Source organism: Periplaneta americana, chromosome 7 (assembly GCF_040183065.1).
Source record: "Periplaneta americana isolate PAMFEO1 chromosome 7, P.americana_PAMFEO1_priV1, whole genome shotgun sequence".
Lineage (NCBI taxonomy): Eukaryota > Metazoa > Arthropoda > Insecta > Blattodea > Blattidae > Periplaneta > Periplaneta americana.
The window spans coordinates 77,924,754-77,944,792 of NC_091123.1; the positions used below are offsets into that span (position 1 = coordinate 77,924,754).

Here is a 20,039-nt window from a genome sequence, read left to right on the forward strand (position 1 = left end):
TGTGTATTCATAAAAGCAGGAAAAAGTGTTACTGAAATTACAACAGTCGTGTAATTCATTATTTAATGTATTACTGCACACACACTGCTTACTGAATTTATAAAAATGGATATTAATTTCGTTAACCGTTTTCAAGTTGCACTTTGCGAAGGATTATTTTGAATTTATTGTCGGAAAAACTACAGTTTTTAGTTCGCAGTTATTCGCTAAAGATTCACGTTAAATGTATAAATTAAAATTTCTTTTAAGTATAGCCCGGAATAAAAAAAATTACAAATACTACGCATTTACGAATTTAAAAATTTGTTTCACTGTGACAAATACTTATTCACCATTCACAAAAATTATGTGAAATTGGTACAGTACGTAGATTTTCCCACAACTTTGTTACTGCTTACGCGAAGTCTATTTCGGATTTTCAAGTAACTCTGATCCTGAAGCTGGCTGGACACCAGTAGCGTGGAAATCACATAAATGACGTGAAAATATACGTACCGCCGACGGGATTCGAACCCAAGAACGTAATTTTCACAGCGTCAGAGTTGCGCCTGAAACGATTCGTACACCACGCCCGTGCAATAGACGGATTACCAGATTTATTTAAAATAGGAGTTTAATTACGCGGAGTATGAACTTCATTCGCTACTAGTTCTACTCGCGGACGGTGATTTCGCGATCTCGGACAGTCGGGCTTGCACTACCGGCCAATGCTGCGAGTTCGTGACAGCCGCAAAGAACGTATTCATCAGCACCACTTCGCTTCTACCTACGAGGAACGTCCAGAAAGTAAGTCCCAATTGGTTGAGAATAAGCGCAATGACATCTTCATTATTGTTATTTGATTATCACAAGATTACACATACTGTCAATTGCTCTTGCACATATTAACCTCTTGAATTGAGACATCTGCTGTAAGGAAGCAGTATCCAGATCTTTCGCCCATTGAGTTTAAGCTTTGCACATCTCTTTGAACGATTTTCTTTCGAATTTTTTTGATTCATCAATGGAGCATATGATTTCTGTGACTTATAGCCATCGGAATCAGATTTTCAGCATTTAAGTTCTTTCCAAGATCAGCCTTGCCATCTCATTTCTATTTCAGATCTAAACAGATTTTCAGCGGAGAAAAATATCAATGACAAATATTGTTCGGAATAAACTGCTTGTGTACAAGAGCTTGTAGCGCGAAATGACTAAAGAAAAGTGGTAATGTTCTAGACTGTTCCACTATCGAGACGCATGTGGTCCAGGACATACAGTGGAAGTAGATGAAATAATTTAAATGGGTGATAAATAAATTTCTTTTATGTTTATTTGAAGCTTCTACTGTGATCTACGTCCTTGATTACCAGTATCTCGATACCGACGGAGTCTAGGAAATTGCCGAAGACATAGCTGACAGTTCGTGTTATCCTATGGTGGCAGAGTAATATTGTAGATGTCGTTTCAGTCACAACGAATCGGAACTTACTTTCTGTACGCGCCTTGTGTTTGCACCAATACAGAGAAATTTGGGGCTGGAGCTTCACTTGCACACTCGTGTCACTTCCATTGCGCGAACTCACCGTCTCCTCGCAGCGGGCCGGGCGACTCCGCAGCCGACGGCGAAGGCGGGCCCACCCCCTCGTCTTCGGAGGAACTGCTGCTCGAGTCCTGCTGGTAGCCCCTGGCGCGGGGCTGCCTGTTGTTGATCCTGTGGTGCCTCGCCATGTGCAGGGCCCCGTTCTGCTGCTTGTACTTGCTCATGGTGCCCACGGAGAAGTCGAGGGGCTGTTCTTCGTGCGGGGTGTGGTGGTGCAGCGCCGGGGGCTGCTGCAGCAGCATGGGCATGGGTGGACTGTTGGGGGTGGCTGGAGGGCTGATGGTTGCCGTACTCGCGGTCTTGGCCGGCGTGCTGAACCCCGGCCACGACGCCCACCAGTGCTGGGGGTGCTGGGGACTGGGCGCCGCGCCGAACCACTGCTGGTGCCCCGCCTTGCTGGCCACCGTCTTCTCGATGGTGTTGTTGTTGTTCGCAGACTTGTCGGTGTTGCCGCCGAAGCCCCCGCAAGCGACGACCGCCGACGCCTCCTCGACCCAGCGTCGTATAGCGTCTCTATTCAAGTCCGCCAGAGTCGCTTCTGTGTGTCACTGTGAAAACAACGAACGGCCGCGGAGAACACTTGAGCATCCTCCTCTGGGCAGAGGTTACGTGAATCACTCGCACAGCGCCGCCGGTCCACTAGTCATCATGGCGTACACAGGAAACAAACGTGCCATGCGAAACTCACGAACCACCGAGATAAATCCAGCAAGTGCATCTGCATAACCGCGGCATGGCTTCTGTCTTACGATCACAAACACAAACACACGTGGGGTTGCCACGAAATGTCACAACCGAAGAGACGAACGGGCGCCGCGACTCCACGATCGCATTGGCATGTGTGAACGTCGGTTCCAGCTGAATAACATTCCCCGGGGATGATAATGGGGGGAAGGTATCAATAAGAGAGGGTTATCGATGGAGGGGAAGGGAGCGGTAGGGGGGAGGTATTAATTTTTTTTAAAGAAGGGAGCACCAATTGGCAGGCAGTACGAGTCTAAACACCCCACCTCGGTATCTTCGTCATACGCCCGTCCAGCGCACGCGCACCGCCGCCTCATTACGTATTCACATGTCAGGATCACTTGTTCCAGATATTTACAATTTATTCTCTGTGATTTGGCAGTCCGACGGACCTATGCGGCCGGCGGGCGCACTGACACTCCACTCCTCGACACCTCCACTTGCAGTTTCGGCGACGTGCTGACCCGACGTTTCGGCGCGAGCTACGATTCTCGCTGCAGGTGTCAGTAGCACGTGGTGCTTGCAGCCAGCCTGTCTGTTAGCCGTACCAGAGACGAGCGGCCATACAAAGTACACCGACCGTCCGGCTGCTAGCTGGCAACTGAAGGGAGAACGGCTACCAATACTCGACGTGCCCCCCCCTCACCAACTGGCCAGCCTGCTCCCTCCGACCGTCTCTCTCTCTCTCTCTCTCTCTCTCTCTCTCTCTCTCTCTCACACAATCCCTCTCACTCACTCTCCTACTCCCTCGTATTTACCATCATTGTCTCACTCACTAAAAGGCTCTATCTTCTGTCTCATCGTCAGCAACACGCATTCCGTGCACCGCTAACTTCCTACAGCAACTACCGACGACTTATTCGACGATGAGAATCCAGAAGATGGTAATGTGCACCACCCCCACCACCCTGCCATCGGAACGAAATTGAAAGGAAATCCGGGTTTTGAGCCCAAGTAACTTGTTGCTTTATGACAGACAAGAAATCCACAAACTGCCGCAAGGAGGTGCTATTGTTGAAATAATAATAATAATAATAATAATAATAATAATAATAATAATAATAATAATAATATCTTCATTAACAGAATGTCAAGTTTTCAAAGTTTCTGACAAATACAAGAATATTCGAAATACTGTACAGTAGAACCGCAGTCTAATATATTAACTGTGGTACAACTCCAGTTATCCGGTCTAATTGGGGATAGGGATGATCCGAATATGTGGAAATCCGGATGAAGGGAAAATCACTCTAGCTACATGCTGTTGTGAAAGTACTGCGTGTATTAAAAAAACAAACAAAATATGTTACAATTATTTAAACACAAAAACTCTTTAAAAAAACAGAAGTTAAAAATATTTAAACATGAAAAAGTATTTTAAGAAACTTACAAATATTTAAACACAAAAGTATATTTTAAAGTACCGTCATTTCCCTTAACTATGGTCCTGGAACACAACTATGGTCCACGAAACAATTATTCAAAGAACATTGTAGAAGTAATATAGACAGTTCGTAGATAGCTGCAGTGACTTGACTTCAAACTACAGTACAGCAAAAATATAGATAAACGAGGTACTACGTTATGGAGTACAAAATTTGAAAGGCCCATAGTTGTGTTCCAGGACCATAGTTATGGGAAATGACAGTACTGTACATTAAAAAAAATATGATTTATTTAATGACGCTCGCAAATGCCGAGGTTATATTAGCGTCGTCGGTGTGCCGGAATTTTGTCCCGCAGGAGTTCTTTTACATGCCACTAAATCTAGTGACATAAGCCTGGCGCTAAGCACACTTAAATGCCACCGACGTGGGCAGGGATCGAACCCGCAACGTCGGGCACAGAAAGTCAGCGCTATACCAAATGCGCCACTCAGGGCGACCTGCACATTCAAGGAAACATTAAAAGGAACTCTTCATATTGCGGGAGTATTTTCTGCAACACATTGAGAATTCTTCCGGAGCAAAGAGAACTATTTTCTGTCACTGAATAAATTATTTATAAACTTCCTGAAAATAGATCCGGATAATTGGTCATCCGAAAATTTGGTGTTCGGATAATTGTAATTCTACTGTAGTTATAAATAACCATGTACTGTACCAAAGCAATTTGTATCTGTGGATCATTATACAACTGACACTAATCGTTCAGTAATAAAATAATATAAGCCGAATACTGCTAACTTGTAATTCATATATATAAAATCATGACAACTGATTGCTGTTGCTATACCGTAAAACCAGAACTTGGTGTCTTGGCTGAAAATTATCTAAAATATAGTCTATTGTATTACATATCTGAAGTATATACACGAAGACTGATGTAAAACCTGGAAATATTGCCAGTAGAGGAACAAATACGTGCATTGTAATACCTAGAACCACATCACATTTTCTGGTTCTGAACATGAGGAAAACTATCTAGGATAATACATTGCATATTCATTATGAGGTCTCGCCCACCTCATTGAATATTACACGACTACTATGAAGTAGCCAATGTGTATTATTACTATTTAATACGAGAACAATTCGTACCGGCACCGGGAATCGAACCCAGGACCTCTCAGCTCTGCGCGCTGAGCGCTCTTTCCAACTGAGCTATGCCGGCGCCGTGTATCGTGTCCCGGCATAGCTCAGTTGGAAAGAGCGCTCAGCGCGCAGAGCTGAGAGGTCCTGGGTTCGATTTCCGGTGCCGGTACGAATTTTTCTCGTATTAAATAGTAATAATATCTAGGATAAATTATGAATCATGTTGAGAAAAGACGATAATGGTGATGATTATCATCATCACTGATGATGATAATAATAAAAACAATAATAATAGTAGTAGTAGTAGTAGTAGTAGTAGTAGTAGTAGTAGTAGTAGTAGTAGTAGTAGTAGGTTTTAATTTAAATGAAATCATCTCCAAACCACTAAGAACATTTATACTCGAAACTTCCAGAACTTTTCTCATTATATATTAAACATTCCCTGAAATAAGAAGTAAGATAAGAGAAATACAAGATGGAGAGATTATAGATGAAGAGTGGAAGTAATGTGCGTAAATTTTGACATTCCATGTAAGTCCGATGTGCTACATTCAAAGTTTAATTCTGATGTAACTTGGAGCGCTATTAATCAGTGACGGGATTTTAAGTATCGGAAATCCAAGACAAAAAAAATGCCAGTTTTAAATTTTCTTCCGAAGGAAATCATGATAATACCGTATAACACAAACGTTACTTGTCAAATGGGGAAAAAAAGTATTATTTTGAAATGACAAATGTAGACATAAAAATTACTTTCTTTGCAACAAATCTCTTAGTAAACACATTCCACCATGAAATACCGATAACAAAATATTATTATATTATTACTCGTACATTGCATTACCTTCAGGTGAACATGACTACGGTTGCATGTGTAAAGATTACTGTTCTCAGTGTAACTGCACAGTGCACTATCGTAAATGTTCAAAGTGTAATTACTTCATTTAGTCAACTTGAACACGTTTCTCACGACCCTGACTTTCTTCTGTGACTTCTCGTTGGATAACATGGGTGATCCTTGGTCCTATAGTTGCAGGGTCTCTCTGAAATACATGCTGTTTATCATATCTCCACAGAAAAAATGTAGAGGTGTGAGGTTTGGTGACCGTGCAGGCCATGACTCAGGTCTACCCCCGTCCAATCCTCTCTAGCTGAAACTACATTCTCATCAGTGGTAAATCATATTCATTCATTGTGTTTTGTCCAAGGGTAGCTCTTTCACTGCAAACCCAGCATTCTCCAATATTTCAGATTTTCTGCTTTCATCTCAGTGTATCTCAGTGTACGTAGTTTCTTCTTAGCCAGTGGCCCAGCCAATTTAGTTTTCTCTGATAAATCATAAGAAGTCCATAACATATTATCCAACAATACGCCAAATGTGTACTGATTCGCAGTTCCATAAAAAATATATGGTCCCACAATTATATCCCCTAAGTAAGCCTACTCCACACCACACCATTATTTACCGATTATGGATTATTGGACTCACGCATTCATCTAGGATTTTCTTTGGACCAATGACGTGCATTTTGTTGGGCAGTATGTAAAAACCGCATGATCCAGTTGAATTATCTCGTCTCTTCCGTGGATCATCTTCTTGCACAGTGTATGTGTGTATGTGGTCATTCACACTGCAAATGGGTAAATACCCGGTGGCAGTGGTAACTAATTACACTCAATAATTACATTAATACTAAGAGGGTATATGCTGCAATTTGCAGGGCTGAAAACGTGCCAATTTAAATATTCTGCGAATAGATATCACTCTCGAACCACAAAGCTCACTGACCTTTCAGAATTGCCCAACACCTTTGCAATCACATCTATTCAATGTTGTTCGTCAGTAGCCGATTTAGGATGACCACAACATTTCATGTCGAGCAAGTTAAACGTTGTTTCAAATGTATGTAATAAACTGCCTATAGGTACTGTAGTACATTGGCCTGATTGTTTTGGAATGTCTGGATGACGACGATGAAACTCGTCTGCAGCTTCCTTTGTTCTGCGATTATTCCCACATAACAGTATTAACTCCACTTGCTTTTCAGGAGTCAACATGATCTCTTCTTCAACTCTCAATCAGTATTAATAAATTACAACTCAGAATAATACTGATCTCTCCTTCAATTCTTAATAACTCCAAACAACAAATAAAACAAAAGATAAACTGTAGCATTATTGTTTACCATGGCCAACTTCACGTCTAAAACACAAAACACAAATCTAAATGAGAGACAGCAGTAATTTCCTAATAGATTAATGCATATAATTTGACAAATGAATTTTGGTTGGCACAGTATTTTCATAATACTTTCCAGATCAGGAGGTCCCGGGTTCGATTCCCGGGCTCGGCTCTCGGTGAATTTTTCTTGAAGAAGAGGAATTCCCTGGGAGTCTAGAGTCTGGAAATTTGTATGAATGTGAGTGTGATTGTGATATGCCGGGTTAATATTAATTAACCAATTATCACAAATATAAAAATACATCAGGACTGTCGCTGGGCAGTAACCTGAACACACGTTTCAGCGTCACATTGTTAACAAGTAAGTCCATCTGTTAGCACAACCATAAAGCATCTAATAGATGCTATAAAGTTACCAACCACGAAAAAAAAAAAATCCGTCTTCGCTAGTTCAGTTTGGGCCGACAGACAACGGTTCCAATGGCAAAGAAGCCGACCAGTAGACCAACAAAGACAGAACTGCATGCATTGTATTCTTCACCTGACATAATTTAGGAACATTAAATCCAGAAGTTTGAGATGGGCAGGGCATGTAGCACGTATGGGCGAATCCAGAAATGCATATAGAGTGTTAGTTGGGTAGACGGAGGGAAAAACATCTTTGGGGAGGCCGAGACGTAGATGGGAGGATACTATTAAAATGGATTTGAGGGAAGTGGGATATGATGATAGAGAGTGGATTAATCTTGCACAGGATAGGGACCGATGGGGTTTATGTGAGGGCGGCAATTAACCTCCGGGTTCCTTAAAAGCCATTTGTAAGTAAGTATTATTATTATTATTATTATTATTATTATTATTATTATTATTATTATTATTATTATTATTATTATTATTATTATGACATTGCTCTAAGTAAGTTAATATCTTGATAGATAAGATCAAGAGTTCGGTTCATCAAGGAAATGATTACGCAAAGAAATAAAATGCACACATTACAGAAGATTGGAACAGAGATTATCATCTGATTGGGGTTCTGGCTGATATGTACATCTATTACACTAGTCAACAAGGTTTTTGTCACAAGGGTGAAAATGGTCATTTTAGATCAATTTTTGTGTGCTGATACTAGATCTAAACTTGAAAATTTTCCATCACGCACCATTTAAGAGGAAAATTGGAAATTGTGAAAAAATAAGAATGAATTTACCAAAGAACTCGGGTATCGAACTATGGACTTTATTTAAACGGTTACACAGTATATTCATACGTTTTATAACTTATCGTTGCTCAGGATATACTAAAAGTGTATTTTAAGGAATAGGTTCTTTCAAATACATGAGTCTGCATTAATAAGGTGCGTAGTGGAGGATATATACCTGTATTATTTTATTGCTTTATGACGCTAGACCGACAGAAAGCACTGAGAGGGTGGACTTTTAGAGTGAAATAGATTGCATTTTAGGATTAGTTGAATATTATTTGAGCTTGTGACAAGTTGTACCGCTGGTTTTAAGTGTTTATCTTCGCGTTCATTTACTCTTTCTCAGAATGAAAAAATCTCGTCGTGCGTTTGTAAATTCGCCGGACAGCTTTTGTTACGTATGTGGAGAATTTACGGCAAAATCGCAGCGTCGGCCGTTATCAGATAAGTTAAAACAAGCATATTATTACTATTTTGAATGTAATGTGTGTGATGAGGACAAATCATGGGCTCCCCATATGTGCTGCACAACATGTTACTCAAAACTGATAAACTGGATGAACGGAGAGAAGACTCGAAGTATGTCGTTTGAAGTTCCAATGATCTGGCGTGAACCGACAAGCCATGCAGAAGACTGTTATTTCTGTTTAACAAAGATTACGGGATTTTCAAAGAAAACAAGATCTAAAATTGAATATCCTAATGTTCCATCTGCAATAAGACCTGTACTACCTGGACCAAAACTCCCTGTTCCTAATCCTCCTTCGCAATTGGAGGAATTGGTTCTTCCAATAGAACAAACAGATGATTTAGCTCAACCATCAACATTCTCTGATCCGTCCTATAGCCCAGAACATCATAAAGAACCCCATTTAATTCAACAATGTGAACTGAACAACTTAATAAGAGATCTTAATCTCACTAAACAACAAGCTGAGATTTTAGGGTCTAGACTGCAACAAAGGGACCTGCTAGCACCAGATACTAAAATTTCGTTGTACAGGAAGAGACATGAACGGTTTTCAAAGTATTTTATAATGAAGAATTCTATGTGAATGTGTGTAAATATAGACGGCTTAATGGAAGAACTAGGATTTCAACACATCCCAGAGGAATGGAGATTATTCATAGATTCTTCCAAAATAAGTTTAAAAGCAGTGTTATTGCACAATGGAAACACTAAACCATCAATTCCAGTGGCGTATTCAGTAGATATGAAGGAAACATATAAATTTGTCAGTGTTACTAGATGCATTCCAATATAAAATATACTGCTGGCAACTCTGCGGAGATTTGAAAATTGTTGCCTTATTGCTTGGACTTCAGGATGGATTCACAAAATACTGTTGCTTTCTCTGTTTGTGGGGTAGTAGAGCGACTGAAAAACACTACATAGTGAAGACTGGCTTCCCAGAGAAAGCTATGTCCCAGGAGAACATAATATCAAGTATGTCCCTTTAGTAAAACCGGAAAAATTACTGCTTCCTTCTTTACATATCGAGCTTAGTTTAATGAAAAGTTTTGTTAAAGCTATGGATAAAAACGGAGAAGGTTTTGCATATGTAAGGAATATGTTTCCGAAACTCAGTGAGACTAAAGTGAAAGATGAAATTTTTGTTGGCCCTCAAATTAGGAAACTTTTGAAAGATGAGAGCTTTGAAAAAAAATTAAGTGTTAAGGAACAAGAAGCTTGGAATGCCTTTGTAAGTGTTGTTAGTGGGTTTTTAGGTAACAATAAAGCTGACAATTACCAACAGTTTGTACACGAACTCCTGCATAGTTACCAGAAGCTTGGTTGTCGAATGTCACTGAAAATACATTTCCTCCATTCCAATCTGGACTTTTTCCTAGAGAACTTAGGAGCTGTAAGCGATGAAAAAGGGGAAAGATTCCATCAAGATATACACAGGATGGAACAACGATATATCTAGGAAGGTGGGATTCTAGTATGATGGGGGACTACTGTTGGTTTTTGTTCAGAGAAGGTGACTCAAACTACAAGAGGAAAAAATAACTCCAAGTAACTAAATACTTTTTTTAAAAATCTAGCTTGAAGTCTGTATATGGTTGTTTACTTCAATGTAGGGCTCCTAAATTATTTGATTTGAGATTTTAATCAATTTAATTTATAAACCTTAAAAAATTATAGTTACTTTCATCCAGTTTTAAATTAATAAAGTAAAAGCCTATTTTGAAGGGGAAAAAAGGAACCTAATGCCATTTTTTCTTATTGTAATTATTATTTATGCGGCGTTATTATTTTTCTGTGAAACGTCAGTGTATTTTGTGTATAAATTTTGCATTTTAGGAATTTATTTATTTTCACTGTTGTAATTACGTCTTTTGAAATGCGCGAAAACGTTTTTTTTAATCAAAATATTTCCCCTTCTGTCACACAAAAATGTTACGTGTTACAGATTTTTCGCTGCCATTTTCGTAATCAGCAGGGTCGATTTAGTAAAAATCAGCTGATTTCATTTCTGTGACAGACAAAAAGTTAAAATTTGTTGACTAGTGTTATCAGACAGTACATCTCACTTGACGATATGTGTCAGAGGAAGAACAATATTGTCTGTATCCATCTGAAGACTGATTAGTTTAATATGTAGCTAGTCAGCGATGTATGCAATGGAGGGGGAAAGGAACTGGTCACCCTACCCCATTATTTCCTGTCCTAGTTGCCTCATAAGTGGTGCCTTCTTGGTAGGCCTAATTCTTGGAAGTGAGTTAATGGTATCAGACTTCATGAGGCTCAAAATAATAGCGAAAGAAGAAAATCCCCTGTCATACATAGTTGCACAGCTCTAAATCGTAAAATGAATATGATCTTGTGCAATGCGAGTAACCCTAAACTTTTCAATCATTCAAATTTCTCTGAAGGTAGTATTGTGATCATTTTTGAGTTCGAATTAATGATAAATCATATCACAGATGTTAACACCTTTATCGGCGGAAGAGATTGCGTTATTCAGGTACTGCAATTCTAATTCTACCCCAAGTAAGCTCTGTTTTTTTTTTCAAAACTAATTAACCATATACTTTCGGGATCGATCCTATTAGATACTTTGTGGACAGGAGTTTTGTTATGAGACAGCTTTCCTCCGAATACTTCGTTTTCATAAGTTTTTCTTACGTGAATATGTCTTTAAAATGAGACCGATATATGGGGTACCAGAATGGAAACTTCGATGCAACGTTTGCAGGCTGGTCCATTTCGACATAACGATTTCGTTATTAATAACACGATTGAAATAAATGTGTTCCTTCCGATCGAGTATACAACTACGATGCGAGCAGGAACTTGGTGCCATCTCGCGGCGACTGGCGACCATTTTGGGCTTGCGCGAATATTTCCGGGTAGTAGGCCTATATTTCGCGATTCCGATGTGGTAGAACCCTGATTTTGGTGCCAAACGAAAGATCTTGTCTATATCTCTCGATACGTATTCACGTAAAACCCATGACCGTCTCCAACACAGCCACACGCATTCTTTTCATCCCACAGCTTCTTTGTACTGTGTTATCATTTATCACATTATCTCCTATAAACAAGGGGCTTTCAATAAAGATTCATAATCAAATACAGAAATTTCTTACTTACTCGTAGTTTCATCACATCTAAAAGCAAGATTATCAAGTTAATTTTGAAACAGTGTAGTTTCATAGTTAAAATTACTCCGACCTTCAGCAGGAAACATTTTGGATTACAAAAGGATTGAAGGCATAGAAAATTAACCAGAAATAAAAAAAAATAGCAGATAAAACAGTAAAATACAATATGGAGACGATTTGCTTACACTAACGCTTAGAATACCTAACATTACAAATATATTTATTATAGTAAACCAATTGGAAAATGAAATGTTGGCAGAGCTACGCTGGAGAAAACAATTATTTATTTAAAAATGAAACAAAACTTCGTGAAACCGTGACAGGCCAGAAGGTCTTCTGCAGTTTATGATGGTGATGTACTTTTGTAGAGGGGAAAGTTATGGTCCGATTTCGTTTGAGGGAATTTCGGAAAATAAGAGTTCAAACCATTCAAAACAGATGTCTTTGGTTGATCACTAGCGCTCCAGGGTACGTTAGAAACTCAAGTCTTTATTCTGATCTTGGCGTTCCGCATGTACTGTAAATACAATCCTTCGCAAGAGTTATCTACAGCTCCATTGCTCAAAATTTTCGCCATTACGTTCTACAGCAGGCCTGTACAAGGTTTGCGCTCTCCGAGTCGGCTCACAGCTCGAGAGCGGAATGCAGATATTGGCTGAGCTCTGTATAAGGGTGGACTGGAAGAAGGGGTGATCTCGTACAAAATGTACACAAAAGTACTAGTACGAGTGTTCATGAAATGAATTCCCTTTCAGTGTTTACAAAACTATCTTGGATTATTATTAATTACTAAAGAAATATTTATTTTACAGAAATAATAAAAACTCTATAGCTACTTAAATATACAATATCATTTTGTTATATTTTTATTTATCAGTACTGTACTTCAAAACAGGGTTTTATGTTGTTGGCAGATGAAAGGAACAGTAGCCTACTGATCGTAATGAAACATCAGTTACAGATGTTCGATGTCTGTCTTTATTAAAATTGATAATAGAAAATAGTTACTCACAAATATAAATGTTGAGCCAAACATAGTAATCATTTTCACAGCCAGCTTGTGTAGTCGTGAAAATTATTGCTGAGGTTTAGTCTTGTAAAACTCAACCAGACTAGTAGTATTATTGAAACGGTCTTTAGTCCTTAGGCCATATGAAGATCAGTAAGTTCAAGCTGTATATCCTATGACACTATTTCAACTGTTATTAAAGGAATTTATTATGATAACTTTAAACTTATTTCCAATTAAAACAAGATCTTGGAACCTAAAATTAAATTCATTTTGAATTTCAATTAATATTTGCATATAATCGTTTAACATGGCTTCATCACGAGCAGTTTCTATCGTTAGAAAGTAAGCCATATTACCTTCCCGAAACTGACTTACGAAACGTGTAAGTTTATGATTGAAATTCCGTAATTTATTCAACATATCAACAATGAGCTGGTCTTTTCCCTGAAGAGAGATATTTAAATTGTTAAAGATTAATAAATTCTAACGTACCCTACCTCATGTAATAATACAACTTTGAACTCCTGAATCTTTTTATTGCGATCTTCACTAACAAAACCATCGTATCTCTATGTGTGGACTAGTAATGACGCATTACATTATATTTTCCTCTTTCTTTCAAACTTTTGTGGCAGATAAGTATTGACTCCAGCTGCTGTAGAAAAAATAAGCATTTTCCCATGCAATATTGAAAGAATTTGCCTGATGATCACTTTTCCGTCTTTTAGATTCCTCCATTATGTAGCCGTAGATAGGCAAAGTGAAATAGCTACTGATAATACACATTACACCAGATAGCTGTGTGGACTGTCCTCTACCTATAGCAGGCATACGTCATTCCGATGTACCTTTTCGGCTAGCTGTTTGGACGCTTTCCCGCTCCGAAGGAGAGGCCGCGCTCAATGAGCGCTGTTTGTGCAGGCCTGCTCTGTATAGTCTTCCCTAAAATATCTCTCCTCCAAGCAAAAACTGAACATTACTGGATGGCGACTGAAAGATAGAAATGAATGGAGGAAGAAAATTTCAATTGTACAATTGCACACAGGAAGATGTATTTTCATGTAAATCTAGTATGCTATAACAATGATAATAATAATAATAATAATAATAATAATAATAATAATAATAATAATACTTACAAATGGTTTTTATAAGAAGCCCCAAGGTTCATTGCCTCACTCACATAAGCCCGCCATCAGTCCCTCTCCTGAGCAAGATTAATCCAGTCTCTTGCATCATATCCTACCCTCTTCAAATCCATTTTAATATTATCCTCTCATCTACATCTTGGTCTCCCCAGTGGTCTTTTCGCTCAGGTCTTCCAACTAACACTCTATAAGTTATGCATTTTTAGATTCACCGTACGTGCTACATGCCCTGCCCATCCTAAACGTCTGAAATTAATATTCCTAATTACGTCAGATGAAGAATACAATGCGTGCAGTTCTGCGTTGTGTAACTTTCTCCATTCTCCTGTAACTTCATCCCTCTTAGCCCCAAATATTTTCCTAAGCACCTCATTCTCGAACACCCTTAATCTCTGTTCCTCTCTCAAAGTGAGAGTCCAAGTTTGAGAATCATACAGAACAACCGGTAATATAACTATTTTATAAATTCTAACTTTCAGCTTTTTTGAGAGCAGGCTGGAAGACAAAAGCTTCTCAACCGAATAATAACAGGGATTTCCCACATTTATTCTGCATTTAATTTCCTCTTGAGTGTCATTTATATTTGTTGCTGTTGATTCAATGCATTTGAATTTATTCCATGTTTTGAAAGGATAAATTATCCAATTTTTATATTTCAATGTCGTACTATGCTATGGTCACGAGACATAATCATGTACTTTGTTTTCTCGGGATTTAGGCCTACTTACAAACCTTCTCCTTACTGACTTGAAGTAATAATAATAATAATAATAATAATAATAATAATAATAATAATAATAATAATAATAATAATAATAATAATAATAATAATATAGAGTGAAACTATACCTGGTAAGGTTTATCTTGTCTCAGTAGCAATAAAACCAAGTCCCTTCAAATGAGAGTGGAGATTATAGGAGGGTTGTAAATTTTCAGGATTCCTTTCAAAACCTTGTTATTGTACAGGCTACCGGAACTCAATTTCTTGAAAGACAAGCTCAGTGACGGAACTACACAGTACGAAGAGAGATATTTTGTAATTTTATTTTGCGCTACAGAATGTATCAACTAGTCCCTTCCGCCACTGGATGGATGGACAGCATCACTTCACTCCCCCATCGCCATAAGAATACAGACGGAGTAAGACATATCTCCTCTCTCTCTCTTTTCACAGTGAAACAAGATACATCACACAGACTTCAGCATGTAGGCCTATAGTTAATGGCAAAAATGTATTAAATAAAACTGCAAGAAACGGAATTTCTAATGGAAAAACGTTGGACAGATTTGGCTTTTCGTCATACACAATATAAACCCTACAGATGAGTGAAAAAGGAGGTGACTTAAACATTACTCCTGAAGTAGCATGTGAACATTTCTAATGCGGAAGAGAGCTGCATATTTTACGTGTGTATTAGTCCGTCTGTGAAGATGAGTTCCAAACTCGCAGCATTAAGTGACGACAGAGGTAGATGGCCAAATGAATTCTTGGAAATGCAGAGGTTCGTGTATGACAGTAAGTCGGTTCCACCCACATCCGTTTCCACTCGCGGAGTACAAGAGGGGACAGATACTTCGATACTTCTCGAAAATAAACAAGCCCTACACAAATGAGGCGATGGCTATCACACTTCCGCCGAACATGACGTCTGTACTAGAGGACATTTCATAATATTTTGACATTATTTTCCCCGTGAAGGTCACTCACCGACATGTTATGTCTCTCAAGTCATGAACCTGCTTTTGTGCCTTGATGATGTAACAGCTGATCAGCACATATGCTGTGTTGTACTGTGATCTTGTCTTTCCCATTCTCGCAATAATCTGATTTCAACTTACATCGCAGCTCAATGTCAAAGCAGTTTCCTCCCCATCATTTAGTGACGGCTAAAACAACGATTCCTCTGTCCCGACGTACAATTTTATTGTTTCATTTACTAAGTATACGAGACAGAATTTTCAAGTCTTATCAGTAGAGTCCGGATTTTTATGTAATATTGACCTTAAAAATCTAAAAATATGTAACTAAAACTCTGAAAATATGTACTAAATGTGTAATAATAAAATTTCACAGGGAGTTAAAAATAAATTGTTATTTATTTCAAGAAATAATTTTATTTTAACTAAATAAGATTCATTTCATAGAAACTAGTCAATTTACACATTTCTATTGGATGTAAGGGGTGTAAGTGCCGTCCTTTTCACAGTCGTTGGGAATGATCTACAGGATCAAAAAATGTTCATACAACATAAATTCAAAACTTGATAGTTTTCCCAAAAAAAATCGTTTTCTTATTTTATTTGCGTTATACTGCTTATATCGTTGGTAAAATTACGAAAACAAATACATCAGTAGGTATATCTAGCAAAGAGTTAATATTAGTTTAAATAAATATTTGTGTTTTTTATTACGTTTTCGTGAAATTAAATAAAAATGCATGCTAAAATTTGTCAATATTCTGGAGTGAGAGACGTGGCAAAGTTTAGCAAGCAGTACTCTGCATAGACATAAGTACGAGTCAGCTGAATTCAAACTCCCTGTCCGTAGCTCTACTGCCGAGCGGATGGCAGTTCAGTACAGGGTATTCGATAAGAAACTTACAATGTCATACACAGTTTAGGAATATCATGTGTTATTAATTTATGGAGAAAGTCGTCGCAATTCAAGTGAGGCAAGGTGATGTACCGTCAATGTTTTCCGCAATGAAGGTTACCTAATCGGCGAACTTTAGTAGCAGTTTCTCAACGATTATTATCCCGTTTCGAAAATCACACAACCAGAAATTTGTTTAAAAGTGATACTGCTTTACGGAAGCGGGAGAGATTAAAATGTTGCATCAGAAAAAAAGTTCATGTGATTTTGTGCAGAACACCATTATTGTTTATTTTTTAGATGCACAATAAAAGAATGGAGCAATATTGTTACATAAAATGTAATTTTACCATAATGTTCTATTAATGAGATTGAAAGTTTGTATTTGCTGCTCGTTTTATGTAAACAACAGTATTGTCTTGGTCCGCCCCTGCATTGGAACAGAGCATCTGTTTTGTACCGGTATGTCTGTAACCGCTTGAGCTGTACTGTGTACTTTTAAACCCCTCCTCCCCACCCAGCAACGTTGAAAACGTGTACTATTGTAAACTTTAATAAATAATTGGTTAACTATTGCAATTAAAAAATTGTAAGAACATTTTTTCTTCCTTATGACATGAATAATCATCAGTTAAAATAATGGCACTTGTATCCCTTACACCCTGTATATGTCACGATACAGTTTTTGATGCGAATTCAAAGTCAATCAAGGCAATGAAGAACAATGTGCTACAAGATATTCCTCCATATTTTCAGTAGCTGAATTTCCATCGGTGATTGGATAGAATATTTATCTCTCGACATCCCATTAGGTTACAGGTACTTACAGTATTTAAACAAATGGATGTGGCTAACAGCAACGTCTTGTGAAAGGTTCCGCATTTTTCCGATGAAGATTTGGTTAATAGTAAATAAACTGGCGTAATCCTGATTTCTTTCAAGGACTATTTCCAATTTTTCACGATTAACTAAGTGCTTGTCTGTCCTGAACGCTGAAGTATGTATCCAATTATGTACTGACAACAATGAGTTTAAATTTGTATAAACATTTTTATAATTTCATTTTAGTTTAGGATGAAATATTGATTAATTTTCTTTACAAGACCTCTAATTAAACGACATTTGGCATTGATGTTAATTTTTTGTAAAAATGTGTACTTATCTTAAAATATGTATTATTGTGCGAAATATGTAAAAAAAAATCTAGTATTATAATTAAATATAATGATCTTAGCAGCCTATTTCTCCAACATTTTTAATTTTCAGACAGAACTAAGGAAAAAATATGTAACTGAAGACTTCAGAGCCATAGTGGGCCAAGCGCCATTTATTAAAAACGGAGAAAGCAAGGGTTAAAGTTATGTGAATACCATAGTTTAATGAAGGGTGATATATAATTTAGTTTTAAAGTGCATACTTTATATTACTTGCTATATGTTTCATTAGATTATGGTAATCATTTAATTTTAACTCTTGTTTTCTCCGTTTTTAATATATGGCGCTTGGCCCACTATGGCTCTGAATTCTTCAATTAGTCTACATAAAAATCCGGACTCTACTTATCAGAAACCATTTTTTTTTCGGGATGCAAATGTTAAGCGCTTAATTATACAGTAATATGCCTGTTTTGCCTTGGAACTAAAGAATGTGTCCTTTGTTTTTTTTATAGCCGCTTATACGTCATTAGGTCCCTAAAGCAATGACGTAAGTGTACATGTACTATAAAAATTGCAAGGAAAATTAGATTAATCTTGATATCAGTGTGAATAATGATTACTTCTATATTTATATTAAATTATCGAGCGGGAAAAGAAGACTAAGAAGATCTCTGAAAAATTTGGTAAGCGACATTCATTTGTTCAGCAAAGGGAAGCACTTTATCTGACATCTGTGAATCTTGGTCATGGTGGTGGTGGTATATTCGCTCCTAACATAGGCTTAAAATTTTTATACAAGGCAAAATATTTAAATTTAATTAAGATCTTAACTTTAGAAGTTGCCGTCGCGAGTCGTCTTCTTTCATGGACTGTTCCGCCCGACAAATAAAGAAAAGAACAAATGTGAACCATATGACAATTGTAACAAGTTTCTGGACGCATATTTAGAAGCATCGTCTAATTTTCCGAACTACTGCTGCGTGCAGCAACTGCTCGGTGTCCTTGCCACCTGGAAACTTGTGTGTCTACGGACGTTCCTTTTAATTTAGTGGCTGCGAGATAGAATCTACATCCGCTGCTCGCACACCTTGCGACGTGGGTGGAATTCATTCAGAAGTTCTCCAGTGCTCAACTATTTCTGGACCTTGATAATTAGACGTCGGGCATTAACAAGTGCGGCGATGTGGGTTTCATTCATTCTGCTTACGTCTGTAGATTTTGTGACGTAGATATTGCCGTTCTGTAACGGAAATTACACGATTAATGACCTAAACTTTGTGTAAGAATGTTTCTGCAGACAATACCGTCTCTTCCACGATTCAAGTCTGCATTCCAACTTGCAGTTTTGGAGATGATATCAGGGTTGACGCCAAAGTCTAGAAGTGTAAAATAAAATGAATTTTGCGCTTCAAAGTAATCGTAAAAAATTAGTTTTTCAGTGAATGAGGAAATTGTTTACCACTTGCATTGCTGTGTCTGATGACAAAGGTCTATTGGTAGACAAGTCAATAGTAGGGTCTAGTCGAAATTAATTAAATTTCAGAAGGGGGCCACTACGACCAAGCACTGTGACCTAGAAGATCTATTGGGCTAACTCTCGAATTGTGCGCATTAAAAATCTACAATGAACGACAACATTACCCAGATTTCGAGCAAGCAATCCCAACCCCAATCGTCCCCAGCCAACTGGTATTCGGGGAATACTTGTAAAAGATATTTGTCGCCGAATGGTCGCGCTCTTGTACGAATACAACACTCTGCAACTTAAACCTAGCTATTGTAAATATAGTCCCGGGTCATAGTGTCGTGATGCAAGGCATCATGCGTGGGACTTGCGTTACGGAAAGCGCTCTGGTTAGAGTCTTCGTGGGGGAAGAAATTTTCTCATGAAATTTCGTCCAGTGCATGGGACCGGTCCTCCCATCATCGTGATGAATTTGAGGAGCTGCGATAGGTAACAAAATTAGATTTCGAAAACCAGCTATAAAGCTGGAGGTTCCACCGCGCTAACCGCACGATTCCTCCGTTCTGCCTGGATGATCGTTCACCACTGCTTAGTCATGTGGACGTGAGGCTTTGGCCCTTCATGGGATGTCGCGCCATGGATTATTATCTTAAAGTTGACAATGACATGTGAATAAATGATGGCAAAATGAGCCCGACTCAATTGGTTGAGGGAAAATCTCAGAAAAAATCTTCTCCCAACTTCTCCCAACCAGGATTTAAAATCGAGCACTGTCATTTCATAGTTACACACGCTAACCGCTACTC

At 38.2% G+C, this 20,039-nt stretch overlaps 1 protein-coding gene and 1 non-coding gene across 6 annotated transcripts in view; both read right to left on the reverse strand.

Moving 5' to 3' along the window:
* LOC138703217 (POU domain protein 2-like) overlaps positions 1 to 20,039 on the reverse strand; it is a 2,136,291-nt gene that overhangs the window by 452,702 nt on the left and 1,663,550 nt on the right. For 4 of the 5 annotated variants that reach the window (XM_069830923.1, XM_069830920.1, XM_069830921.1 and 1 more), the window contains exon 1: positions 1,566 to 2,907. The exons of the other annotated variant lie outside the window; for it this stretch is intronic. In XM_069830923.1, coding sequence (XP_069687024.1) covers positions 1,566 to 1,830 — 265 coding nt within the window. In that variant the 5' untranslated portion in view covers positions 1,831 to 2,907. Of the gene's footprint in view, positions 1 to 1,565; positions 2,908 to 20,039 lie in introns of those variants that run through there. 5 annotated transcript variants of the gene reach the window in all.
* Positions 4,864 to 4,939, reverse strand: TRNAC-GCA (transfer RNA cysteine (anticodon GCA)). Its single transcript has one exon. It is a non-coding gene; the product is annotated as a tRNA-Cys (tRNA).